This window comes from Scylla paramamosain, chromosome 10 (assembly GCF_035594125.1).
Source record: "Scylla paramamosain isolate STU-SP2022 chromosome 10, ASM3559412v1, whole genome shotgun sequence".
In the NCBI taxonomy this organism is placed as follows: domain Eukaryota; kingdom Metazoa; phylum Arthropoda; class Malacostraca; order Decapoda; family Portunidae; genus Scylla; species Scylla paramamosain.
The window spans coordinates 17,686,932-17,709,352 of record NC_087160.1 but is presented as its reverse complement, the minus strand read 5'-3'; the positions used below and the strand labels follow the sequence as shown (position 1 = coordinate 17,709,352).

At 39.2% G+C, this 22,421-nt stretch overlaps 2 protein-coding genes and 1 non-coding gene across 4 annotated transcripts in view; 1 reads left to right on the top strand and 2 right to left on the bottom strand.

Annotated features, from left to right (window-relative positions):
- Window positions 1–1,078: 1,078 nt before the first annotated feature.
- Window positions 1,079–12,941, bottom strand: LOC135104273 (2-oxoadipate dehydrogenase complex component E1-like). Its single transcript, XM_064011471.1, has 18 exons — window positions 12,570–12,941; window positions 11,774–11,891; window positions 11,409–11,577; window positions 10,937–11,156; window positions 10,004–10,165; window positions 9,695–9,885; window positions 9,052–9,165; window positions 8,700–8,807; window positions 8,168–8,325; window positions 7,852–7,987; window positions 7,341–7,472; window positions 7,116–7,236; window positions 6,562–6,858; window positions 5,645–5,847; window positions 5,193–5,313; window positions 4,716–4,904; window positions 4,445–4,530; window positions 1,079–3,699 (listed from the first exon to the last, which is right to left on the bottom strand). The coding sequence occupies exons 1-18, from the start codon at window positions 12,763–12,765 to the stop codon at window positions 3,595–3,597; spliced, it is 2,826 nt and encodes a 941-aa protein (XP_063867541.1). The 5' UTR covers window positions 12,766–12,941; the 3' UTR covers window positions 1,079–3,594.
- A 5,225-nt stretch (window positions 12,942–18,166) lies between these two features.
- LOC135104272 (uncharacterized) overlaps window positions 18,167–22,421 on the bottom strand; it is an 18,076-nt gene continuing 13,821 nt past the window's right edge. The window contains exons 2-5 of one of the 2 annotated variants that reach the window (XM_064011470.1): window positions 21,631–21,764; window positions 20,760–20,893; window positions 19,358–19,562; window positions 18,167–18,936 (exon numbers count right to left, since the gene is read on the bottom strand). In XM_064011470.1, coding sequence (XP_063867540.1) covers window positions 18,863–18,936; window positions 19,358–19,562; window positions 20,760–20,893; window positions 21,631–21,658 — 441 coding nt within the window. In that variant the 5' untranslated portion in view covers window positions 21,659–21,764 and the 3' untranslated portion in view covers window positions 18,167–18,862. The remainder of the gene's footprint in view (window positions 18,937–19,357; window positions 19,563–20,759; window positions 20,894–21,630; window positions 21,765–22,421) is intronic. The other variant, XM_064011469.1, reaches the window with a different exon arrangement.
- Window positions 19,812–19,885, top strand: Trnan-guu (transfer RNA asparagine (anticodon GUU)). The gene has a single exon. It is a non-coding gene; the product is annotated as a tRNA-Asn (tRNA).

The following is a 22,421-nucleotide window of genomic DNA, read 5'->3' as shown; positions in this document are numbered from 1 at the left end:
AGATGGGGACTCCGAGGCTAGTGTGTGTGTGTGTGTGTGTGTGTGTTTTCTCAGGATATGTCTAATGTTGTCAACTCTATCACCTGACATCTTAGTTTCAGAATGCAGAGCAAATTTAAACTCTGCTCACTGTTATCAAACTAAATATAATCACAGGCAGCACACATCTAGCTTCTACTGTTAATAATTTGAAACAGCTGTTGTGGGAATTCTGAACACTTGTGCCGCTGCAATGCTTTCAAATATACTTTATATCAGTAAGCGATTGTTATAAGTGCTGTCTGCCCGACCCCATTATATATTGTCTCTCGATTCTACCCATTTATGTCCTGGATAGATCAAGCTTAGCGTATCCACAGCGTGATGGAAAAATTGTATGTATCCTTGAGAGAGAGAGAGAGAGAGAGAGAGAGAGAGAGAGAGAGAGAGAGAGAGAGAGAGAGAGAGAGAGAAAATAACTGGCCACTTGGTACTGTTAAGAACTTGTTAGGGAGTGGTATTACAGGGTTGTGCCAAATTGTTGAACTGAGTCACCAACTCATTTCATTCAGTAAATTCACTTCATTATCATTCTCTCCGATTATTAATATTATTAGATGCATTATATAGTTATTCAGATTATCGTCATTATTACTACTACAGATTCATTATGTAGTTGTGTTACCAAGTCAATAATGTATGAAAATCTGCACTAGGACGAGTGTAATCAAGCGAATGAAAATCATATTTGAAAATTGAAGACAAACTCCATAGACTTCTTTTACCTATGTAATCTTCGCCGATGCCGTATGATTAATAAATTCACAAGGCAGTATTGTCTGGTCACCATCGAGTTCTGTTGTGGGTGATGGGGAAACTCTCGGCACCCTGGTCATTGCTTATGGTTGGTGTAACTTGAGCATGACTACAAAATTACAGCAAATAAATCAGGGGTGTATGGACTGGTGCACATGTATACCCTTATACCCTTCTGCCAAGAAGAGGCATCACAATAGAGACACAGAAAATATAGAAAATATAAAGATGCTTTCATAACTTGTCATATCTGTGATAGGGACACACTCTAATGACACAAAGCTTTGTATGGCAAAAATTTAATCTCAGCACAGCCCCTTATATCTACAAAACTCCTCACACTTTACAATACTAACAGATCTTAAAAATAAATAATTTACACTAACAATAAAAGTGAGCATTATAAAAACTATGTACTGAATTTTTTTTCCATTTAAGATGGAAACTGCTCATCATCTTTTTACATGGAGACAGCTCCCCTCACCATGCTAAGGCACTATGAACTTACCTAAATGACTAACAATGTTAGCATTTCTATACTTCCTGTCCACTATGTTATTCTACTGTGAGTGTGTGTGTGTGAATAATTCAAGAAGCTACATCATTAACTCAATAACTATCTATCTATAAACCAGTCTAACATCCTGCTTAAAGGAAACCAACTAAGACATACATACATATTCCCAAAGATCTTTCTTCATTCATTTGAGGAAGAAAGGACTGATCCTCACAGCAACACATACAAGTCATGGTCAGTAACACAGCATAAACAAGCATCGCCCACAACAGGGTTTGTTTCACCCAGGTGCAACATAATAGAACCATCCTTCTCTCTACACCTGAATTGATCAGCTAATCAGACCAGATGTGACAGCACCTCTTGTTGATGATGTGGCTCAATTTATGCATCACAATTGCTCTCCATTCTTTCCTAGCAAGTGCAACCATTCCTCTTTGCTCTTTGATCTACAACAACTCTCTTCACACCACAGATACATCCCATCAATGATCTTTCTCTTAGTCTTACATCTTTCATCAGATCCATTTATCTTTATCAAGAAAAATGCACTACTGTATAAAAATATAATGTCTTCAACAATAATTGCATGATCAAAAAATAAATATTTCTTCTAAAATACTGTAGTGGACTCAACAATATGAAAATATAAATTGCAAGAGTACAGTGATGTATACTGCTGAGTGATTATTAAGAGCACCAACAAACAACTATCAACTTCAACTACATAAAGTATTCTCTCTCTTGAATCATCCCTCCACCATATCACATGCTGGCCCCATAGAGGGACCTTGTCTACTAATGGAATACACTTGTTATAAACTGAAGGCTTTACTCACCTTTAAATACTGCAGAGTCAATGTCTGAATCTCATCAAATCCTAACTAACACTTTAAATATATCTAACTAATAAAATGTTATAGTGTAGCTTCTCTTATTATTACTTTTTTTTTACTATACTCATGGCTACTGTTCTGAACCACTTACCACATTCCTCCTCCTTACAGTCATCATCTCAACTTAAGATTCTAAACCAAATCTCAATCTTATCCTGTCCAACTTATCAGAACAAGAGTAAAGCAGTCATTTTATGTCTTCCAGTGATAACCCTTTTCTACTTTTGTTCTTCACTCTCCTTCAATTTAGACTCCTTGAGAGTGGAGTATTGAAACAAAGTGGGAACTAGCTTAATTTTCTTTTCAAAATTATATTACTTGTTCTCTTTATTGAGTATCATTTAACATGTTTTTCTTACACTTGATTTTCAGAGCTTGGTCAGATTTCCTCTCACTGGAAAAAAGGTTTATGATCAGGTGGTGAGGGAAGAGCAGAAATGGTTTTCCTTCACTTATTCATCTGTCCATCATTCCTTATTTTAAAAAAACATTTTTCATCTGTGACTGGAAGACATTTCACTAAATACTTATTATTAAAAATCTCAAATTCTTCACTATATGTATGTTCATTCACTAAAGGCGGTGTGTCACACTACCACTTTTTCCGTCAACTTTTTCTGTCATTTTTCTGAAAATCGTTAATATCTTGGCTGCGGCTTGTTACACACAAATGGTGTTTTGTCTGAAATTTTCCATCGGCACAGACCAAGGAGTGTAAACAAACATGGAGTTCACGCTGTGGCAAAGATATGCTGCTCTGAAACTAATACTGTGTATTGTGAGACAAAGTATTGGAGTGCACAGGTGACTGTGCTGTAAGCCGCTCTTTTCAGGTCTTTCTTTATGTAAGATTCATCCTTGTGGTCCCAGAGGCACTTATGGCTCCTTATGCTTTCCACAAGGAACTCTTCTGAAAGGCGTGTCCAGCTTAGATGTGGTTTTCCTTCCATGACAAAGCGTAGAGGTGGTAATAACACTCTGTGAGACAGGTTGAAGCCAAGCAGAAAGTCTCGGTCTTGGTCTTGGAAATGTAAACAAAGGCGGAAATTTGCAGACGGAAACGATCCCGATCGTCTGACAAATTCATGCGATAAGTTCATGCGGAACGATGAAAAATCGAAGGAAATCACATTAATGACGGAAATAGTGCTAGTGTGACACACCGCCTTAAAACCTTCAGTAACTGAAAGACATAAGTTCACTTCATAGATGAAATCAAATTGAAAATAGACAAAAGTGACTAGTTCATATGTTTTAAATACTTTGTTAGAAGCAGTATCTAAGTGGTTGAGGCACTTAAATTCTTAATACATTTGAAGATGTAATGGCTATTTTTCCCCTAAAAATTATTTCTTTGACTAGGAATCTTTTGTAGGAAGAGTGGGTTTATAGAGCAAAGGTCTGGTTAATCAGAGCCTGTGCCTCAGCCTTGTGGAACTGAGCCACACCAGTGGCCGGCACTTCAGACACGTCTCGGCCAGAGTACTCCAGCTGGTGGGGTGAAAAGAGAATTTATGTTAGAAATCTTTGAGCTTCTGAGCAGAATGACCTACTGTGAAAGGAAGTGTTTTATTTGAAGCCAATACTGACAGTTCACTTGTAATTTATACATACTAAATGTAAAATGATTGCATGCTAAGAAATATTCTGTAACCATCATTAAAAACATCTATCCCATTAATAACCTGCAAAAATTTACTCCCAGTAATGGACTGGTTTTGAGTCATGTAGAAACAACATGAGATAACAAAATAGACACCAATCCCTAAAAATATAAAAAGCATCCACTCAATACCACAAAAATATCAAAATCACCTGCCTTCACCTAGGGGATCTGGTCTTTCCATACCCCATGGAAGCACACCTCGAGAAAAAAAAAAAAAAAAAAAAAAAAAAAAAAAAAAAAAAAACTTCACCTGCAAGCTGGCATTTGCTTAGTTTTTCCAACTTTGAAGTTTTTTTTCTATTCTGAGCACATTTACGTTGGTGTGTCAACTCTTAAGATATTTCAGTAAATAAAAAAAAAAATAAATAAAATAAAAAAAATTGCAACCAGTCCAATCTAAGTTATATAGTACAGAAAGGCAGCCTGAGCATGAAACAGCACCATCAATGTATATCTACTTGACTGTGCGGTTTGCTTTCAATTATTTTCATTAGTGTGCTCCGTTGATGTAAGGATGTAAGGCAGAACTCCGAGGCTTTTTCTTGAATCTGCAACGGTTCTATGACTTACCTTGGTGGCACACAGATTTTCAAAGCGAGGGTGAACAAAGAACCACGGCCCCATGTTACGATGCTCCTCTTGAGACCAAACAAACTCTGCAACAACACAGTAGTCAGCATCAAAGCTAAGCACAGTGCCTCCTCTATCTTGCTACTCTGTGTAACTACTAACACTAACATAGATGAAGACTTTGAGGAAATCCTGACACCATCTGGTGCATGAATGGAAGAGGTCTACAATATCATACAGTTAAAGGACAAAAATGTGGAAAACAACTCACTCTTTGCTTTTTTGTATTTTATCAGTTCAGCATTAATTTGTGGTGTTGGGAAGGGACACAAGCTCTCCAGCCTGATGATGGCCGTGTCTGTGATGCCTCGTGCCTTCCTCTCTCCCACCAGAGTGTAGTAGTGCTTCCCACTCACAAAAACAACCTTCTTTACATTATCTGGATTGACATCAGGATCACCTGAAACAGGATAAAAGGAAATTACAAGCTTGAAATGAGCTTGAATGCTGCCATTCATTTGTGCTCCAATGCTGTGATACTTGTATACATCATTGTTACTACAAGAATCATCAGAAAAAAAAACACTACTTCAAAAAAGAGGAGAATCGTGTATTTTTTCCCCTCCTTATTCTAAGTTACATGGTTAATCAGTCTTTGAAATAAATATGTATAACAGTGATACAAGACCAAGTGAGATGGCAATAGTGGTGGCGAGTGGTGCCAATCATGCCCACACAGTACACTCACCAATGACAGGGAGGAAATGTGTGCCTGGAGCCATGTCCTGCAGGGTGGACGTTGCTGCAGGATGACGCAGGAGCACTTTGGGACCCACAACGATGACGGGCTTGCGGAAATTTCTGATCATCTGACAGAGACAAAAGTTTGATGTTTAATTCACCATTCAAGTCTTCACTTTGCTATCCATGTTTATTCAAGTCTATTGATCAATGCACTCTGAAACCTGTTCTTTGGAGTTCCTTACAAAGATGGCCACAACAAGTCTTCAGTGCTTTTGTTTGAGCCTCTCATCCTTGCAGATTTATTCTCTTTCATTATTCTCACCATCTCCTTTGTTTACGACACAGGAACCCATTAAACAACTTATCTGATTCTCTTAGTTTCCACTCTTACATGTAATTCTATCTCCTGAACTTGAGCCATACTTCCCTCTACCTCAAAGGTTCAGTTTGTCTTACCTGTTGCCTCAACACATGGAAGTACTGAGCAGGTGTGGTGGGATTCACAATGCACCAGTTCACATCATCCCCATCTGGCACTGTCTCACTGGAGCTGCTGTTCTGTAGGAATCGCTCCATGTGACATGACGAGTGTTCAGGTCCTGCACCATCATACCCATGAGGTAGAACCATTGTCAGGCCACTCTGCAGCAACCACTTGGCTGACAGAAAAAAAAATACGATATTAGATTGTTGGCTGTAAATGGAAGGCTGCATGCAAGTGTTATGAGATGGAAATTCACTCACCCTAATATTTATAAATCATTATAAGCTCATTTGCATTATCTGTTTGATTCAACTTTCTGAAATCAATTCAAAAGTAAGAATATCAAACCTTGAAAACAATACAAGAAAAGGACTTAGCTGTGGTAACCATAACTTTCTCATGAAAAAAAAAAAAAAATAAAATAAAATAAATAAATAAAAAATAAATAAAAATAAAATAAACAGATAAATAAATAAAATAACAAATAGAAAAAAAATAAACAAAATAAGATAAATAAATAAAATAAATAAATAAATAATGTAAATAAAAAAAACAAAATAAAATGGGAGATGGAAAAGCTGCAAGCAGACAAAAAAAAGAAGAGAACTTTATCAACCAGGTCCTCTATCTGTTCACAATTTCAAGTCAGACTTCCACACATTTGCCCAGCTCATAAACTGCTCCACAACACATGGCACATTTAATTATTTAGGAGAAAATCTATTAAATTCTATCAACCCATCATGTATGACAGTGACTCACACCAGTGCCATCAATATGCAATGCAGGTATCCAAACCCTGCAGGTTATCAACACACACACACACACACACACACACACACACACACACACACACACACACACACATTAAGGCAGCACAGAGACTAACCTTCACCACCAGAAATGAAGGTATCAATCATAATCTGGGCACCATTATAGAAGTCTCCAAACTGAGCCTCCCATATACAGAGGGTGTTTGGGCTTTCTATGGACATGCCATACTCAAAGCCCAACACAGCCTCCTCTGAGAGAATGCTGTTGGCCACCTCCAGATAAGCACTCTGGCCTTCACTTATGAAGTTGAGAGGAATATGCATCTCAGCTGTCTCTTGGTCAACGAACATGCAGTGGCGCTGGGAGAAGGTACCCCGACCAACATCCTGGCCACTAATACGAACACCAAACCCTAAGAAAGGAGAGGATACCATTATCATGAAGTGTCTGCTATATCTTGGCAATATGCAATCTTAATCCTTACAGTGATATGCTACTCATCATTGCTTCCTGCAGTATTCAGTATGACAAGAAGGTAAATGATATGAAAAATGAATTTTTCATACAAAACTGTAATCTGGTCATATTCAAGAAAGCTGATACTCAATAAACAAACAGCACTAAGCTCATTTTTACCTGATACTTTCACTGGATTTTACATCAACTGACCTTGATACAATAAAGAAGCAAATGCTAAGGCTTCTGCTGTGGCCCAGTCCAGACCCACACCCTCTCTCAATTTTTGAAGTCGGGCCTCTACGTGAGTCTTCTTCAAATGCTTATGTAGATTCTGAAGAGGGAGTGTCCTTAGAGTATACAGTACTGATATATTGACTTACTACTCATGTGACATGGCACAAATACATAGGTGAAACTTTGATATTTCATACTTACAAAATTTTCAGGAATTTCTACAGATTTTGCTCCTAAATACTGCAGAGTTTGGCTGTCCACCCCAGTGTCCCACACCTGAAGTGAGGATGGGGCCTGCACCAGTCCTGCCCATTGCTTTTCAAGATGAGGGGCCTGCATAAGGGAGTATTCAATTACCAAATATTCAATTACCAGCTGAATATAATATTAAGTGGTCTTGAAATTTACTTTGCACAAGAATGATGGCAATAATTTCTGACATAAAAGCAAGTAGGTCAAGGTCAAGTATTAACAAATCTTCCACACTGAACAAGAATTTTTAATTAAAAAATGTAATCTTGTCATATTCACGAAAGCTGATACAAGGACCCTCTTCAGAATGATGTACACAAGAGGCACCTTCATACCATATCAAGTGATGAATGTAATGTGTACATAAACTTAAAAGACTAATTAACATAGCAGTATCTCATCAGAATAGTAATGTTTGTTCCTCATTGATGAAAGAACACAAAAGGATGAATCTTGCTACCTTTGGAACAGTGGAATCTGCTAATTTGAACTGTTCTGTGAGGAAAGCCATGTGGTCAGCAGTGATTTTCATGGCCTCTTCTCTCCCCAACACACCTTCCTCAATCAACTGTTCAGCATAAGTATCCGGGACACTCCTGTAAGTAGCAAAAAAGAAAACAAATACTGTGAATTTGAATCTAGTATGTTAACACTGGTTTGTAACTTCACAATATCATGCAATAAAAATCTAATGAAAGTGAAAATGTGCAACAGTATTCTAGATGTGCACACACACACACACACACACACACACACACACACACACACACACACACCTGTGTGCATCAATGACATGGTACATGGTAGGGTTGGTGAAGCGTGGGTTGTCCAACTCATTGTGGCCCCACCGCCGCCAGCACAGCAGGTCCACAAACACGTCTCTCCGAAACTTTCTCTGGTACTGCACAGCCAGTCGTGCTGCTTTCACCACAGCCTGATGGAGAGCTCCTCATGAGGTGATGAAATAAAGAACCTTTCCTTAACTAATCCTAATCAAATTAACGAGATATTAGAGGTCACACTGAGGATGTAAAACATTTAGCAAAATATCAGCATCATTCCCATTGGGTTTGAAAATTATTTAATAAATAATGAATTGAAACAAAAGCAACACAGATCATTAAAATGATAAACATGAAAGAAAACACATAATTAATAAGGTTAAATAAAAAAATAAGGGGAATAATATCTAAAATAAAATAATAGTAAATAATATAAATTAAACATAGGCTAATAAAGTTCACTTAAGAGTTACAACAAAGCTGTGAATTTTGGCAAAGTAATGAAACTAAAATATCAAGGCCACACCTCAGGCTGGTCCCCATTGACATGAATGACTGGCATCCCACACATCTTAGCGGCATCAGTGCAGTAATTGGAGGACCTTGTGCGCTCCCCAGGGGTGGTGTAGCCAATCTGTGGGCATGGCAGGACAGGAGGGGAATCAGTGTTGCAGGACATATTTCTTTGGTTTAGGTCACCTTCTGGTATGAAAAACATGTGGATCTCATGATAACAATTACCTCATGAGTGTTTATTACAAGGAGATGCTTAAGATTCTCTCTCTCTCTCTCTCTCTCTCTCTCTCTGTATGTCTCTTCAGTACACTGTAATTCAATATTTTCATAACTGATTTAAACAACAGCACAAAGATACAAACCTGATTATTAATGGCAACATGCAATGCTCCTCCTATGTCAAAATGAGGAACAGCTGAGAGGGCAAGGGTCTCTTGGATCACTCCCTGCCCACCAAGTGCTGCATCTCCATGAACCTGAGGAAAGGAATCCTTACAATAGTGCTAACACAACTACTGATACTACTGTTGCCACCTTAAGTATCATAAAAGAAAAGATCAATGGAAATTTATGGGAAACTCAAAAGCATTAGGTTACATTTTGGAGGAAAATCGCTTACACATTATATATAACCGCAGCAAACTGATACTAGAAAGGAAGAAAAAAAAGCACTTATTTAAACTGAATACATAAGAAAAACAGTGATTGAATGGTGCAATGGCCATATGGCACTTGCATTTCACTGATTCATGTTTCTTGAGTCTACATTTTACCAACAAATGTCAGAAAATTCTTGAACAGATCACATTACTGCAGACAGACAAGTTGTTGATGACTGTGTGGCTCAATTAACTGCCATGAAGAGAAAAAGTCTCACATAAATAAACATGGGGCTTGCCTTTCACAACAGTAACAAAGTTAACTGGGGAGATGAATTCAGAGTAAATAACTGGAACTTTATTTACAGCATACATTTTTTTCCCCTAATGTTATACTATTACTCACCTGTAGACAGACCACTTTGTCTCCAGGCTGGGCATCAGGGTCTGGGGAGTAGTATCCCTCCCTGAGGCTCCTCTGTCGAGCACGGGTCTTGCCACATGCAACAGGGTTCACAGCCTCCAGGTGGGAAGGATTTGGCAGCATTGTGACATGCAAGGAATTGTCTCCTTCCATCTCCATGTCAAGTGAGATGGCTGTCAAAAACCATCAAGCACTAATACAAAATATAAGTTACACCCAATAAGGTAATGTTCAGTTCAAGAATGAAAGATATGTAAACTGTACTCAAATCACAAATCCAATGGTGCTTACTTAAATGTGACAAAACATCCCCAATAAACTTGACATTCTCTGGAAACTCTGGCAGTCCCTTCATTTTCCTAAACATTACACTGGCTGGGTACTGCAGAAGACCTGTCAGCAGGTTGAGGCGTCCTCGGTGTGCCATGCCCATCACTACTTGCTCCACACCCTCTGTGAGATTTCAAAGGGACTGTTGTAATCATTAATCCTTCACAGTAAACAATGCACTGTTTAAAATAATTTTCATCTGCCTTATGACATTTTCATGTTTTCCATTATAAATTGTGCTGAAAATTCTTGAGTACCTATTATATAATACAGTAAAATCCCTCTTATCCGGCATCAACGGGACCGCCAACATGCCGGATACTTGAATATTGCCGGATACTTGAATAGAAGTGAAATTATGTCCACAATCACCATCCTACACTCACACATCTTACCATAACAAAGATCAGCTGATCTTAATCAACAGCTGATCTGATCAGCTGCTTAAGGTTAAGCACAACACGCTTCCTCTTTTCTACAACTTTAGGCATGATGAAGGCGTCAGGCGATAAACAGTGCACACGCAGGACTGAGTCACTGAGTAAACACAGTGCAGTGGGCTGCGGATGGCGCGAAGCAGTGCGCTCTGGTGGCGAGGGGACAAAGTATGCCTCGCGCAGGAATTTTAATCAATTTTATGAGTACACATTGATTTTTTATTGATTTTAAGGCTCAGGGAAAAATGTGCCGGATACTTGAAGCTGCCAGATACTTGAATGCTGGATAAGAGGGATTTTACTGTAATATAAGTATGATATGGTTTGATTTTAACACGGATTACATATTTTGTACATAGTCAGAATTATGCATCATGCTCAATGAAATGATTCAACACACAAGTAATGTTATACACTGTAGAATTGCATTCTGGCCCCTGGTCCTTCTCAGCCTCACCTTGTGCCACTCTTCTGAAGACTTCTGAGAAGAAGCCCATAGTGGACTCTCCTCCTTCAGCACCATAACGCTTCACACTCTGGAACTTTGTCCCCAGAAAGTTGTCAAAGGCTTGTGAGCGCAACATGTCTCCTGCCAACCTAATACGCTCTTCTGGAGTGATGACTTCATCTTGGAGGCTTTCCACAGCATTGGCAAACCATTCCCTCTCCTCTAATGTCTGGGAGTGATGTGATGATGAAAGTAATTATGTAATGATTCAAGGTATATAATGAAAACAACATGTACAAGCATATAGGTAGTGTACATAAACAATTCAAAGATTTCACATAATAGACAGCTTGAATAACTCACTAAGTTGGATAAAAATATATATCACACATATAGTAATGAGTTTGAACTTTTAGCACACTTTTTATTTAGCCTTACAACTATCACAGGTTCATAAATCAACAAATATAAAAGAACTTACAGGTAAATTTGAAAACTCAACGCTGATGTGACCACAATATTTCTGTTTCAGGATATCTTGCAGCTGCTGAAGGGTATACGTGCCATCACAGCCGGCCACAAGACCACGAGGTTTGTATGAGGCATCACGGCTGAGACCATAAAGCTCAGGCTCCAGCTCAGGCACCTGTCTAAGTAATTGCCTCTACTGAGCTGTTATTTTTTTTCTTAATATTTATTACATCTAAGGTCACTACATATATAATCAAAATATTCTTATCACAGTGAAATGTGCCTACCTTCTACTGGCAATTATAAATTTTTGGCATCCCATACTATTTTCCAGAGTAAAAGAAGCTCCAATACCTGCTTGTCCTGCAGCCTCACCTGGTGTTAGGATGTATTGGGTTCACATCTGCTGTCAGGTGACCAAATTCCTGAAAGGCACTGATCCATCGAAACAAACTGCTTTCTTCCTTCCTCTGCTGAATAACTTCATCTGGCACTGTGAAGTAACAATGGGAAGGGGAATACTAAGGTTAAGGAGATTAACTCCCACCATGACCAGTCAAATGGCTCATATACAAGAATGAAAGGAAAATTAAGGAACACTATTTCTCCAATATTCAGTCTAAAATCTGAAATGGCATTAGGTGCAATAAAAAACTGAGTCTCCATTAAAAGTTGATGAAGCAGGTAACATGCATGAAGAGGCAACAGCTGCAAGCAGTAACTTCTGTGATCTGTATGTCATGTATCATCTTGGTGTCATCAACTGGGACTGGACTTTTTTGTAATCACATATCTACTTAAAAATTTTACTTTTCTCAAATGTAACCAGAAGCCAAATATCACTTTTTATCAGACCTGGGAAATTAAGAGGTTCTTGAAATGACATAGAAGACCTAAAACAGAGTGGGAATAAGGATTCAAGGGTGACATAATATCTATGTATAAAATAATGAAAGATTAGTTATTATGGTTCCACTTAATAATAAACTGTCAACACAATACGGCGACTGTTTCCACTAAACTAAAGTGTCGGCGAAAATCAATAACGGAGGAGCATCTACTTAACGTTTCTCAACTCTTTACTAATACTGTGGTACGGTATTGGTCAAAGGAGGGGTGGAGGGATATTTATACCCCAAACCGGGAGGCGGGCACCCATTACATAACTCACACGTGAAAGACTTCGGTTCCTGATGCTTGTATCCATACACGCCCTGTAGGGACTGGTAGGCTCGTGCACACCCAATACCTGCAGCAGTCACTGGGCTGAGGTCAGCCATCCCACCGCAGAGCACAGGCTTGAGATACACAGCAATCACGGCTCGTCTCAGCCCGGCCATCCCCCGCACACTTCTTAGAGTATTCATCTTTCTGGGCTCAGAAAAGATTACTGTCTGACACACCACGGAAGGCTAAAGCACTGCAGCACTGGTCTTCACTTTTATGACCCCCATTAAATCTCTTCTCAAAATAATAAGAGCTGTTTCATTATTCCCTCTCACACACCAGACTGCTGCAAAACTGGCAGCGTCCTGTTCTGTGGATGAACCTTCCTAAAGGTGGACATTTCTACTTTATCATAGTATTTCTGCTCGATTAACGATAATGAATAACTTTTTTTATCAATCATAATTAGATTCTGGAACGTTTTTGAGAGAGGAAATTCATAAAGTCACACAGCAACATGGTTACAATTTGCATCCTTATTGAGGTCATTATGCTTGGAGGGTCGGGACGCGGCGAGGGAGGATGGGAGGGTCACCGGACACCCCGGCAAGGTGAGTGCCAACTATCAGAACTCATTTAAATGCAATGTAGTGTCTTCTGCAGTCATTTACCGCTGAAAATTCGCTATGATATTGAAATAACAGTAACGTTTTCATCCGAAGGTTAGGTTAAGTTAATTTAGGATACGTCAGTTCATAAATTTTACTCCTTCAATGGATAGATCACGATAATTTTGAAAAAGCATATTTTGCCTTGAAATAAAGAGTCGCGAAATTGGTAGGCCAAAGTTATTTCAATAATCCCCAGAATTTATGCACAGGCAGCCTACTAGTTATGTTTTAGAACGCAACAAGGAAACTATAGAACCACGCAGGAACAAGTTTTTACTTATTTATTTATTTATTTATCTATTTATTTTTCTTTTATAAAAGAAAAATTGTGGCCCTCTGTAGCCATCCATCAGAGCAAGGCAGTGATCCAGTGATTATGAAGCTCGCGAATCTGTGACCATAAAAGACTGCAATAGTGGTGTTGTGCCGTGCCACAAATCAGATTATAGTGTTTTCAACTTGGGTGGATTTAGGTGAGAGGTGGGAAGCTGTCTTTGGGGCGAACATATGAGTAGAAGAGATCATGTCCACATACGAAATGTACACACCCCCACACTTAAATCATCAAGAGAGAGAGAGAGAGAGAGAGAGAGAGAGAGAGAGAGAGAGAGAGAGAGAGAGAGAGATCCCTACTCATTCATTCCTCCTTCCTTCTTCCTCCTTCTCCTCTATTCCTCATTTTCTTCTTCTCATCCTCTCTCTCCATTCCTTATTTCCTCTTCCTTCGTACCCTTCTCCTCCTACTACTATTACCACCACTCTCCACCCATCCTATTCCTCCACCTCCTCTCCCTCCATTCCTCATTTCCTCTTCCTCCTCCTACTAGTACTACAATCTACACATATTATTCTGGAGAACACCTGGAAATACCTGAAAAAGCTGGAAACTGAGGGAAATACTGACGAACGCAAACGCGGACAGGGAGTAGGGAAGGTCACGGTGGACGCTCTGAATGGGGCTGCAACATGCATTTTATTTAAGCCTTATTTGGGTAATTTTGGGTGTTATTTGTCTATCTACGTTTTTAATTCTGGCTTCCCTTCATGTCTGAGTCTGAAAACACATGGAGATTTAACTAAATATTGATATACAAGCAGAGAGAGAGGCAGGGAAAATGATCGTCTTGACCCTTTTTTAAAACTTGCGAGAAGAAAGACGCCCAGACTAGACTGTACCATATATCCTGACTTGCCATATACTTATATGGCAAGTACACACTGAACACTGACGGAGAGAGACTGGAATAGAGAGATGTCCCGGGTCTCGCTACCCTGATGACGTCACTGATGTCATCATCATATACGTATGTAACCCATTTTGAAGTTGACCATTCGAAAAAAACGGAACTAGACTGGAATGCTTTATATATTCTGACTTGCCATAAACATTAACAAATACTTGGAATATAAAAACATTTCAAGCCTGACTAATAATAAAGAAAAATCTAAAACACAATATGTATTTTTTATGAATGGCACCACAAAAAAACTTATAATATCAGCCAGACTAGATTATGTTATATATATTCTGCATGCAAAAAATATTTACTTTCCAGACAGATAAAGAAAACACAAATTTCTCATTATATAAAGAAAATTTTTTTTTCAACTTTTGCAACAGACTTATCTTAAATTTGAAAATACGAATAGTTAAACTATACTTTACTGGATATTACTACTTGGGACACATTTCTTATGTTTTTAAGTCTTAAATCAAACACCAAAACTATACTAGGCATGCTAATAAAAAAAAAAAAAAAAAAAAATGGAAATTTATAAAATGACAAAAGTGTTATTTTGACTGTAAACAAAAGTATCAGCTAGACAAGATTTTATTATATACTATAACTTGTTATAGTTTTTTTTACAAATTTTTTTATAATTTTTTTTTATAAGTTATTTTATTTTATTTTATTTTATTTTATTTATTTATTTATTTATTTTTTTATAAATGGAAGGAATCTGAAGTGAAACCCATTGCAAAAATTAACTGTCCAAAAGATCCCAAAGATTTTAGACCTGTAGTATTAACATCCAACATTATGGAATGTTTAGAAAGTATATTGAAAAACTATATCTGTGATAATACAAATAATTTAAAAGACCCTATGCAGTTTGCTTATTGTAAAAATAGGAATGTACAGGATGCAACACTTATATTACTAAATGATGTTAACAAGCACTTAGATAATTATTTAAATCACAAGTTAGAGCATTGTATATTGATTTTAGTTCAGCATTTAATACAATGTAACCTCATATTTTGCTCAATAAAATGCTAGAAATGGATGTAAATAGAAATATCCTAAAATGGATTTTTAGCTTTTTAACTCAGAGACCTCAATATACTAATGTAAATAATGTTAAGTCTAATGTGATAATCAACACTGGAGTCCCCCAAGGTTGTGTATTGTCCCCCGTTCTGTTCATTTTGAATACAGATGATTGTAGAAGTGAGTTTGATGATTGTACTATTATAAAATATGCTGACGACACAGTTATCCTAGGAAAAATTGATAATGATAATTATGAATGTTACTTAACTGAGCTTAAAAAATTTGTTGATTGGAGTAAACTAAATTTTTTGGAGTTCAGTGTAAAGAAAACTAAGGAGATGATATTCGATTTTAGAACTAAAAATAAACATGTACCGGACCTATTAATAATTGAGGAGGAAAACATAGAAAGAGTTTGCCAGTATAAGTATTCAGGTTTTATTAAAGGGCAGTGTTAATATAAATATGGTGTCAAGGAAATGCAACCAAAGATTATACTTTGTACATATCTTGAGTAACCTACGTGTAGATAAAGTGATAATTAGCCCATTTTATAAATCAACAATTGAATCTGCTTTAAACTTTTCAATCACTGCCTGGTATGGAAAGCTTACCTGTTAAGACAAAAACAAGCTGGGAAGGATTATTAAAAAGGCAGGAAAACTAGGTGCAGAGACCATATCACTTGACAAGCTTTATCAGAGAAGTACAATGAAACAAGTAGACAGGATTATGAAAGATATAACTCATCCGCTACAAAATTGTTATACATATCTAAGATCTGGTAGAAGATTAGCCCTGCCAATGCAGCGTACTGACAGGTACAGAAAGTCATTTGTACCTAAAAGCATTCTTCTCTTCAACCACCTATCATCACTATAACTCTTAGGTGTAAGTAGTCAAAAACTGTAGGTGATAGTTTGTGATAAAGGCAGAAATAACTTATTACTGCATGTATAAGATAGGATATTAACATTTCAAATAAATAGCCCAAATAATGTTTTTAAATGTTTTTTTATTCCTTCATTGATTCTATTTATTTTTAATGTACAAATAACTACTAGGGAGCTCTTAAGCCGAAATGAATTTCATTTTTGTATACAAAATTTAATGCATCACAATTTGACGAATAAAATTTCTTTATCTTTATCTTTATCTTTATTAATATATTAAATATCAAAACAATGCTAACTCCACTAATAAAAAAATAAAAAAAATAAATAAATGATGATATAGAGCGCCGAAGTAGTTTTTTGCACCACTCCTCAAAACCTCCTTCTCCTCTCCCCTCCCCCTCACACTCCTCCTCTCCTCTTCACCTCCACCTCCTCCACCTACTCCTACACAGCGAGTTTTTAAATCACCTGGAAACACCTGGAAAACCCTCGAAATTACGCTAAATATGTGACTGAAAAATTGTTACCTTATCCGTGGCGGGACAGGGCGGTGGTCGCAGGTGCTCGGCGGGGCTCGGCGGGGATGGGTAGGTCGGGGCACCAAGGATATCGTGGTGTGGTGTGGTGGTGTGACGCTAACACTACACTCCCACAAACTTAACTGTCCTTTGTGTGTGTGTACGGCGCCGATCAGAGACAAGTCATAAAGCTCTATAATTGGTGTTTAACCCTTAAACTGTCACTTTGTGCATGTGTGTGTGTGTGTGTGTGTGTGTGTGTGTGTTTGCAAGCCAATCTGCGTGTACACATCAGTACTTCACCAACGTGTTTGTTCGTTTGTCTGTTTGCTTTACTTGTGATCCTCTGTGTGTGTGTGTGTGCATTACTTCAGTTGTTTCTGTGTATGTACATAAGAATGTATGCTTGTATGTATGTATGTTCCTGACAGTAACGACAATAATGACTAGATAGTAACTGACTGACTATGAAAAGTTGCGAACTGCCGAAAGGTTTGGTGGCAGCGGCACATATGGAACGCGTCACAAGACAGACCGGTCTGTGATCGTCCTTCCTTATCTCTCTTCTTGTGTTTAGTTTGGTGGGATGATGTCGATTTGATGCGATGAGGATTGATTGAAAGCTGTCGCCGCCTCTTCTTTCAACGGGGAAGTAAGTTATGCTGATCAGTCATATGCTGCTTTGGGATGCAAGTAAGGCCTGAAACGCTTTGCCCTCATCATGACTATTTTCAAAGGTTACAGAAATAATTAGCCAGGTTGTCACGAGTGTTTCTTTGAATGATAGTGTAGAATATTGTCAATGTCACTGTAAGCGTAAAAATAGCCTTAGAAACCTGTGTCATTTCAATGAGAATGTAATATTGGTGCGGCGCACAAGTGTTTCGAAATGTTTTCAATGTTGCACACCAATATAGAATGTTGTACCTAGATATTCAAATATAATGAAAAAAAAAAGAAAAAAAAAGAAAAAAAAAATTATATATATATATATATATATATATATATATATATATATATATATATATATATATATATATATATATATATATATATATATATATATATATATATATATATATTGCAATTGTGTATTTTATATCAAATTGAAAAGTGTACTGTATAAATCTCATTATTGGGTATGAAATGCGTAAAAGACGTATGAAGAGTAATTTACAGGTGATTCAGGCTTGATAGAACTTTGTCTTTCTGGTCCATGAGTAAATGAAACACAAACACATCCGATACACCAAGATTGAAACATTTAATAAATAGACACATTCTATAAATAATAAATATAGACATAAATAAGATAGTTTAAGGAATAGCGTAACATTGTGAAAAAAAAAAAAAGGAAACGTGAAGAGAAAGTTGTATTTTTCTTTAGATATACCTCCCCTTCCCTCCCTGTAACCCTTGGCCCACTTAGTGCTCAAACACGACTCTCAGATGCTTGCTATTGTTTATCACGCGCGGGATGTTGCTGCTGGCACGGTGAGTATGTGTGGCTAACAGGAAGCACATCAACGTTTTCAGGTTCTCAAGGACAGTTTTGCCTTGCCTCATTGATCTCTTCCTTGACTGTATTCACTGTTTGTCTCTTCATCTCCTCCTTATCTCGGCCGTCCAAGGATGTTCGTGTGAAAGTCCGTTTCTTTTCTTTTCTTACTTCGTATCCTTGTCGTAATTATTCATATATGGTTAGTATTTTCTACATTGTTATAGATTTGTTGATTGCTGGCATCCTTTTCCTTTCGTCTAATCTTTATTCTTTTGCGTAAGATGAGAGAGATTAGAAATGTCACGTTATCTTCACGCGTATTTGAGCTTTACCTCATGTTACGAATGCTTCCTCACAGTGGAGTCTCCTGGCGGTGTCTTTCCTCGTTGTTGTCGCTGCCTCTCCTTCCAGTCTCCTTCGGGCGGCGCTCGACCCTCACTTCTGCAGGTAACGCAGGAGCCGGGGTTCAGGTCGGCGATCTGAGGCAAAGGTGTCCTCGGTGGCGTGTCCTGTAATGAGAAAAGTCTTTGTAAAGTTTGGAGACGAGCGGAGGGAAGAAAACGTTTTGTTGAATTGGAACTCTTCTCTGCTCTCACCCATGGTTAATTATTGTTCCTGTGATTTACTTTGAGCTGATGATGCCAACAAGATAAAACTGGAGGTGTTCTGTGGATTAGTGTGAGCAGGAAGACACTTTTTGGTCCATACCTTACTTCTCTCTCTTACTTCATAAAGTGTCGGAAGAATGGGGGTGATTTGATGGATGAAATGAATGAGGGTAATAGATTGATTGCCTGGTCGATTGATTACAGTACTGACGCTGCAACAGTGAGGGCATATGGAAGGAGTTAACAACTGGCAGAAAGGAGACGAAGAGAGAGGCGGAAGCAGTGTGACTCGATGAAATCGGTGGAGGAAGTCACAACATACCGTCAGCTTCTGGAGAGGCGGGGTTGGCGGGGGTTAGGAGGGCGGGGTTCTGTAGGAGTAGTGCTACCCTCACTGCAGGAATGCGCAGCAGCTCTCCTACTCCAATGCAGCCGTCCCCATCACTGTCCAGCCCCGCCAGTGCCTCCGTCATGCTCCGAGTGCCTGCGCCGGAGCTTCGGGCGTCCTCCTCTGATAGCAACGTGGTCTGAGGGAAGGAACACGTGTTTGTATAGGAAGCGGCGTCATGCAGGAATATGACTTGATTTCTTTATGCAAGTATTTCCTGAGAAGCAACTTTTGTGTATCTAAGATACACGCATTGAAATCTGATTGCTAGTAAATTGAGAAAGAAAAATAAAGATATTTTTCTTTTGTAAGACAACAATAGAAAACAAATGGGCTCTATATTCTAAACCTTAATTTTCAGTTTCCAACATGTGTCACACATTTCCATGCCTCCGTGGCACAATCGGTTAGCGCGTTCGGCTGTTAACCGAAAGGTTGGTGGTTCGAGCCCACCCGGGGGCGTAAAATTTTCTTTTTAAGGGCCACGTTGTTGCTACAGCTACTATGTTTAACTGCTACACCATAGGAGAAGTGTCTTAAACTAAATGTATTACTTGTTAAAGAATCAAGGAATAGCAACGATCAAGAGACAGAGACTAAAGAATGTATGGCCCAATGGAGTGAAAGTGAGTGGCGTGTGTGAGTGCGGGCCGCTTCACTTGCTGGCCTGTTTCAGTCTCATCTTCCGTGCTCTACAACAGGCGACACTCCAGAGTTAAAGGAGTAAGCGGGGACGTATTAGTGGCATACAGAGGTGTGCAAAGTTAAGGTGGAGGTTAGACATTTAGTGGCAAGGTGAGAGATTAAGAGCTTGGATGCTGCTGGCGAGGGGTGAGAGGTGTAGTGATGGCATGGGAAGGATTGCGTGCGGCTCATTATATGTCAGGGGAAAAGCAAGGAAAGGAGGAACTGGCAGGGAGGGTTTAATGTACTGGTGGTTACAGGGTCGAGGAAAGCAATGAGAGTAGGGTGCTCGGAGGGAGGGCTGAGTGTGCTGGTCGAGGAAGCAATGAGGTCGAGGAAAGCAATGAGAGCAGAGTGCTGGCAGGGAGCAAGGTGTGGTGTTGGCAGGGAGGGTTGAGTGTACTGGTGGTTACAGGGTCGAGGAAAGCAATGGGAGCAGGGTGTGGTGTTGGCAGGAATGGTTGAATGTTACAGGGTAGAAAGAGAGCAAGGGAGTAATGGTGACAGAGGAGGGGTGAGGGCAAGGCGCTAGCGACGGGTGAGGCCAGGAGGCGGGTTGTGTGAAGCTGCAATGCAAAGTGGGGTGGCTACCATTCAATACATCTGCTCTTCCATCATGCTCCGCTCATCACAACAACACAAGTTCTCTAACCAAGGGCGGAAGGTCCCCTCGCCGTCCGATCCTGGGCAGGTGTTTGGGAGTCTCTGCGAAGAAGTGTCCAGCGTCAGCACGCGCTACGCTGACCACCACAGCCAGCACAGTCGCCGCCACCAACCACGCCATTCCTGCCGAAGACATGTAAAAGACGTATTAGATGGCTGCTGCACGTACAAATTTCGTATTCTCATCAGTTTTCATGCCAGAGTTCGATGCGTAATCACTTCATAAAGGAACAAGGGCATTGCATCCAATTGACGTAACGAGGTGATATGACGTTCATCTCACCAAAACATCGTGACATCACCTTAGCGATGTTAATTTTTCTTTCTGACTCTTCTTAGCGAGATAACGAGACGGCGATTGATGGACGTGATTCGTTTTCTATTTCCAGCTTAACGTGTGCTTGCCTTTAAGTAAACAAATCAAGTAAATAAGAGTACAATCATCACCGATTATCGCCACACCCTATGTGAACCTTATCACAAGTAGCCGCCGCTCTATGAGTGAACGTAAGTGTGGTCAGTTTATATAGAGTAGATTGCGTGATCAGATACGTAGACTCCTCCTTGTCCCTCCCTCTCCCCCAGTAGTTGTTTGTTAAGAGATACAGTGCGTACCTTCAACCTATCATAGCTGGAAACTGATCTTTAACTACCAAGAGGAAAAGATGAATCTGTGTATAAAGTTGATCTACAGAACATACACTTCAGTGCACGTGAAAGAGAGAGACCGGGTACCAGCTACAGCTATAACAACAATAAATAGAAACGCTTAACTATCTTCGTTCACCAGTTCGCGTATTTTGTGTACACAGATCACTCTGTGAGGAGGGACTGTATGTATATATGTACGTGTACCTTACCTGCTCTTGAGTCCAGGACAGAGAACATCTCCCGTGTACGGTGACGGTCGCGGGAGTTCAAGTCAGTCCGTCAGTCACGCTCGTGCCTCGCCTCCCTGCCGCTGCGGTTAGCTGTGGGGGCCGCCGCTCCCGACCTGCGACATTTATAGATGACACCAGGCCGCCTTACGCACATGCGCATCCCCGTGTCCTTCCTTCCCGCGGTGTAATAGTACATGGGTGCGTCAAGTGGGAAACTGGGACACTTATGATCCTGCCAAGCACCAGATTCTCAAAGTTTTTTGGCGTCTTACTTCGATTATAACATAGGAAAATAAGGGAAGTTGCAAGAACCCGTCAGACCTTTATGAAACATACCTACCTGTTTCCACCTGTTATCCTCATCCATAATCTTTTGAAACAGCCTCTATTAAAAGTTAATAGATGGTTTTCAAGGGTATTTCCGTGATTCTGTTGATAATTCAATAAGGATTGTGCAGCATCATTGAGAAGAAACACCCATGGTAGTCTAACTAATCATCTTTACGACCTTTGAAAATCCGCGTGACAAGACGTCAAACTGTTTCAAAATACCGCTTATCTTATTTTTTTTTTCCGACGCGGAGCTGAATATAAGTGTTTTGTGATTTTTGCTGACAATATACACCTTTCCCCTTTTTTTTTTTTAACCCCTTCAGAGTTTATTACCGATATAAATAAAGATGGCTCAGAAGAGATGTACTTTGATTTACACTTAGTTCTCTCTCTCTCTCTCTCTCTCTCTCTCTCTCTCTCTCTCTCTCTCTCTCTCT

Excerpts from the sequence above, each read along its gene's own strand:
- LOC135104273 (XM_064011471.1), bottom strand. The coding sequence starts at position 12,765 with ATGAATACTCTAAGAAGTGTGCGGGGGATGGCCGGGCTGAGACGAGCC. Across the intron at positions 9,166-9,694 it reads ACAAAGTGGTCTGTCTACAG|GTTCATGGAGATGCAGCACT; the intron begins GTGAGTAATAGT and ends TCCTTTCCTCAG. Across the intron at positions 6,859-7,115 it reads TGCTTCTTTATTGTATCAAG|GGTTTGGTGTTCGTATTAGT; the intron begins GTCAGTTGATGT and ends CTCCTTTCTTAG.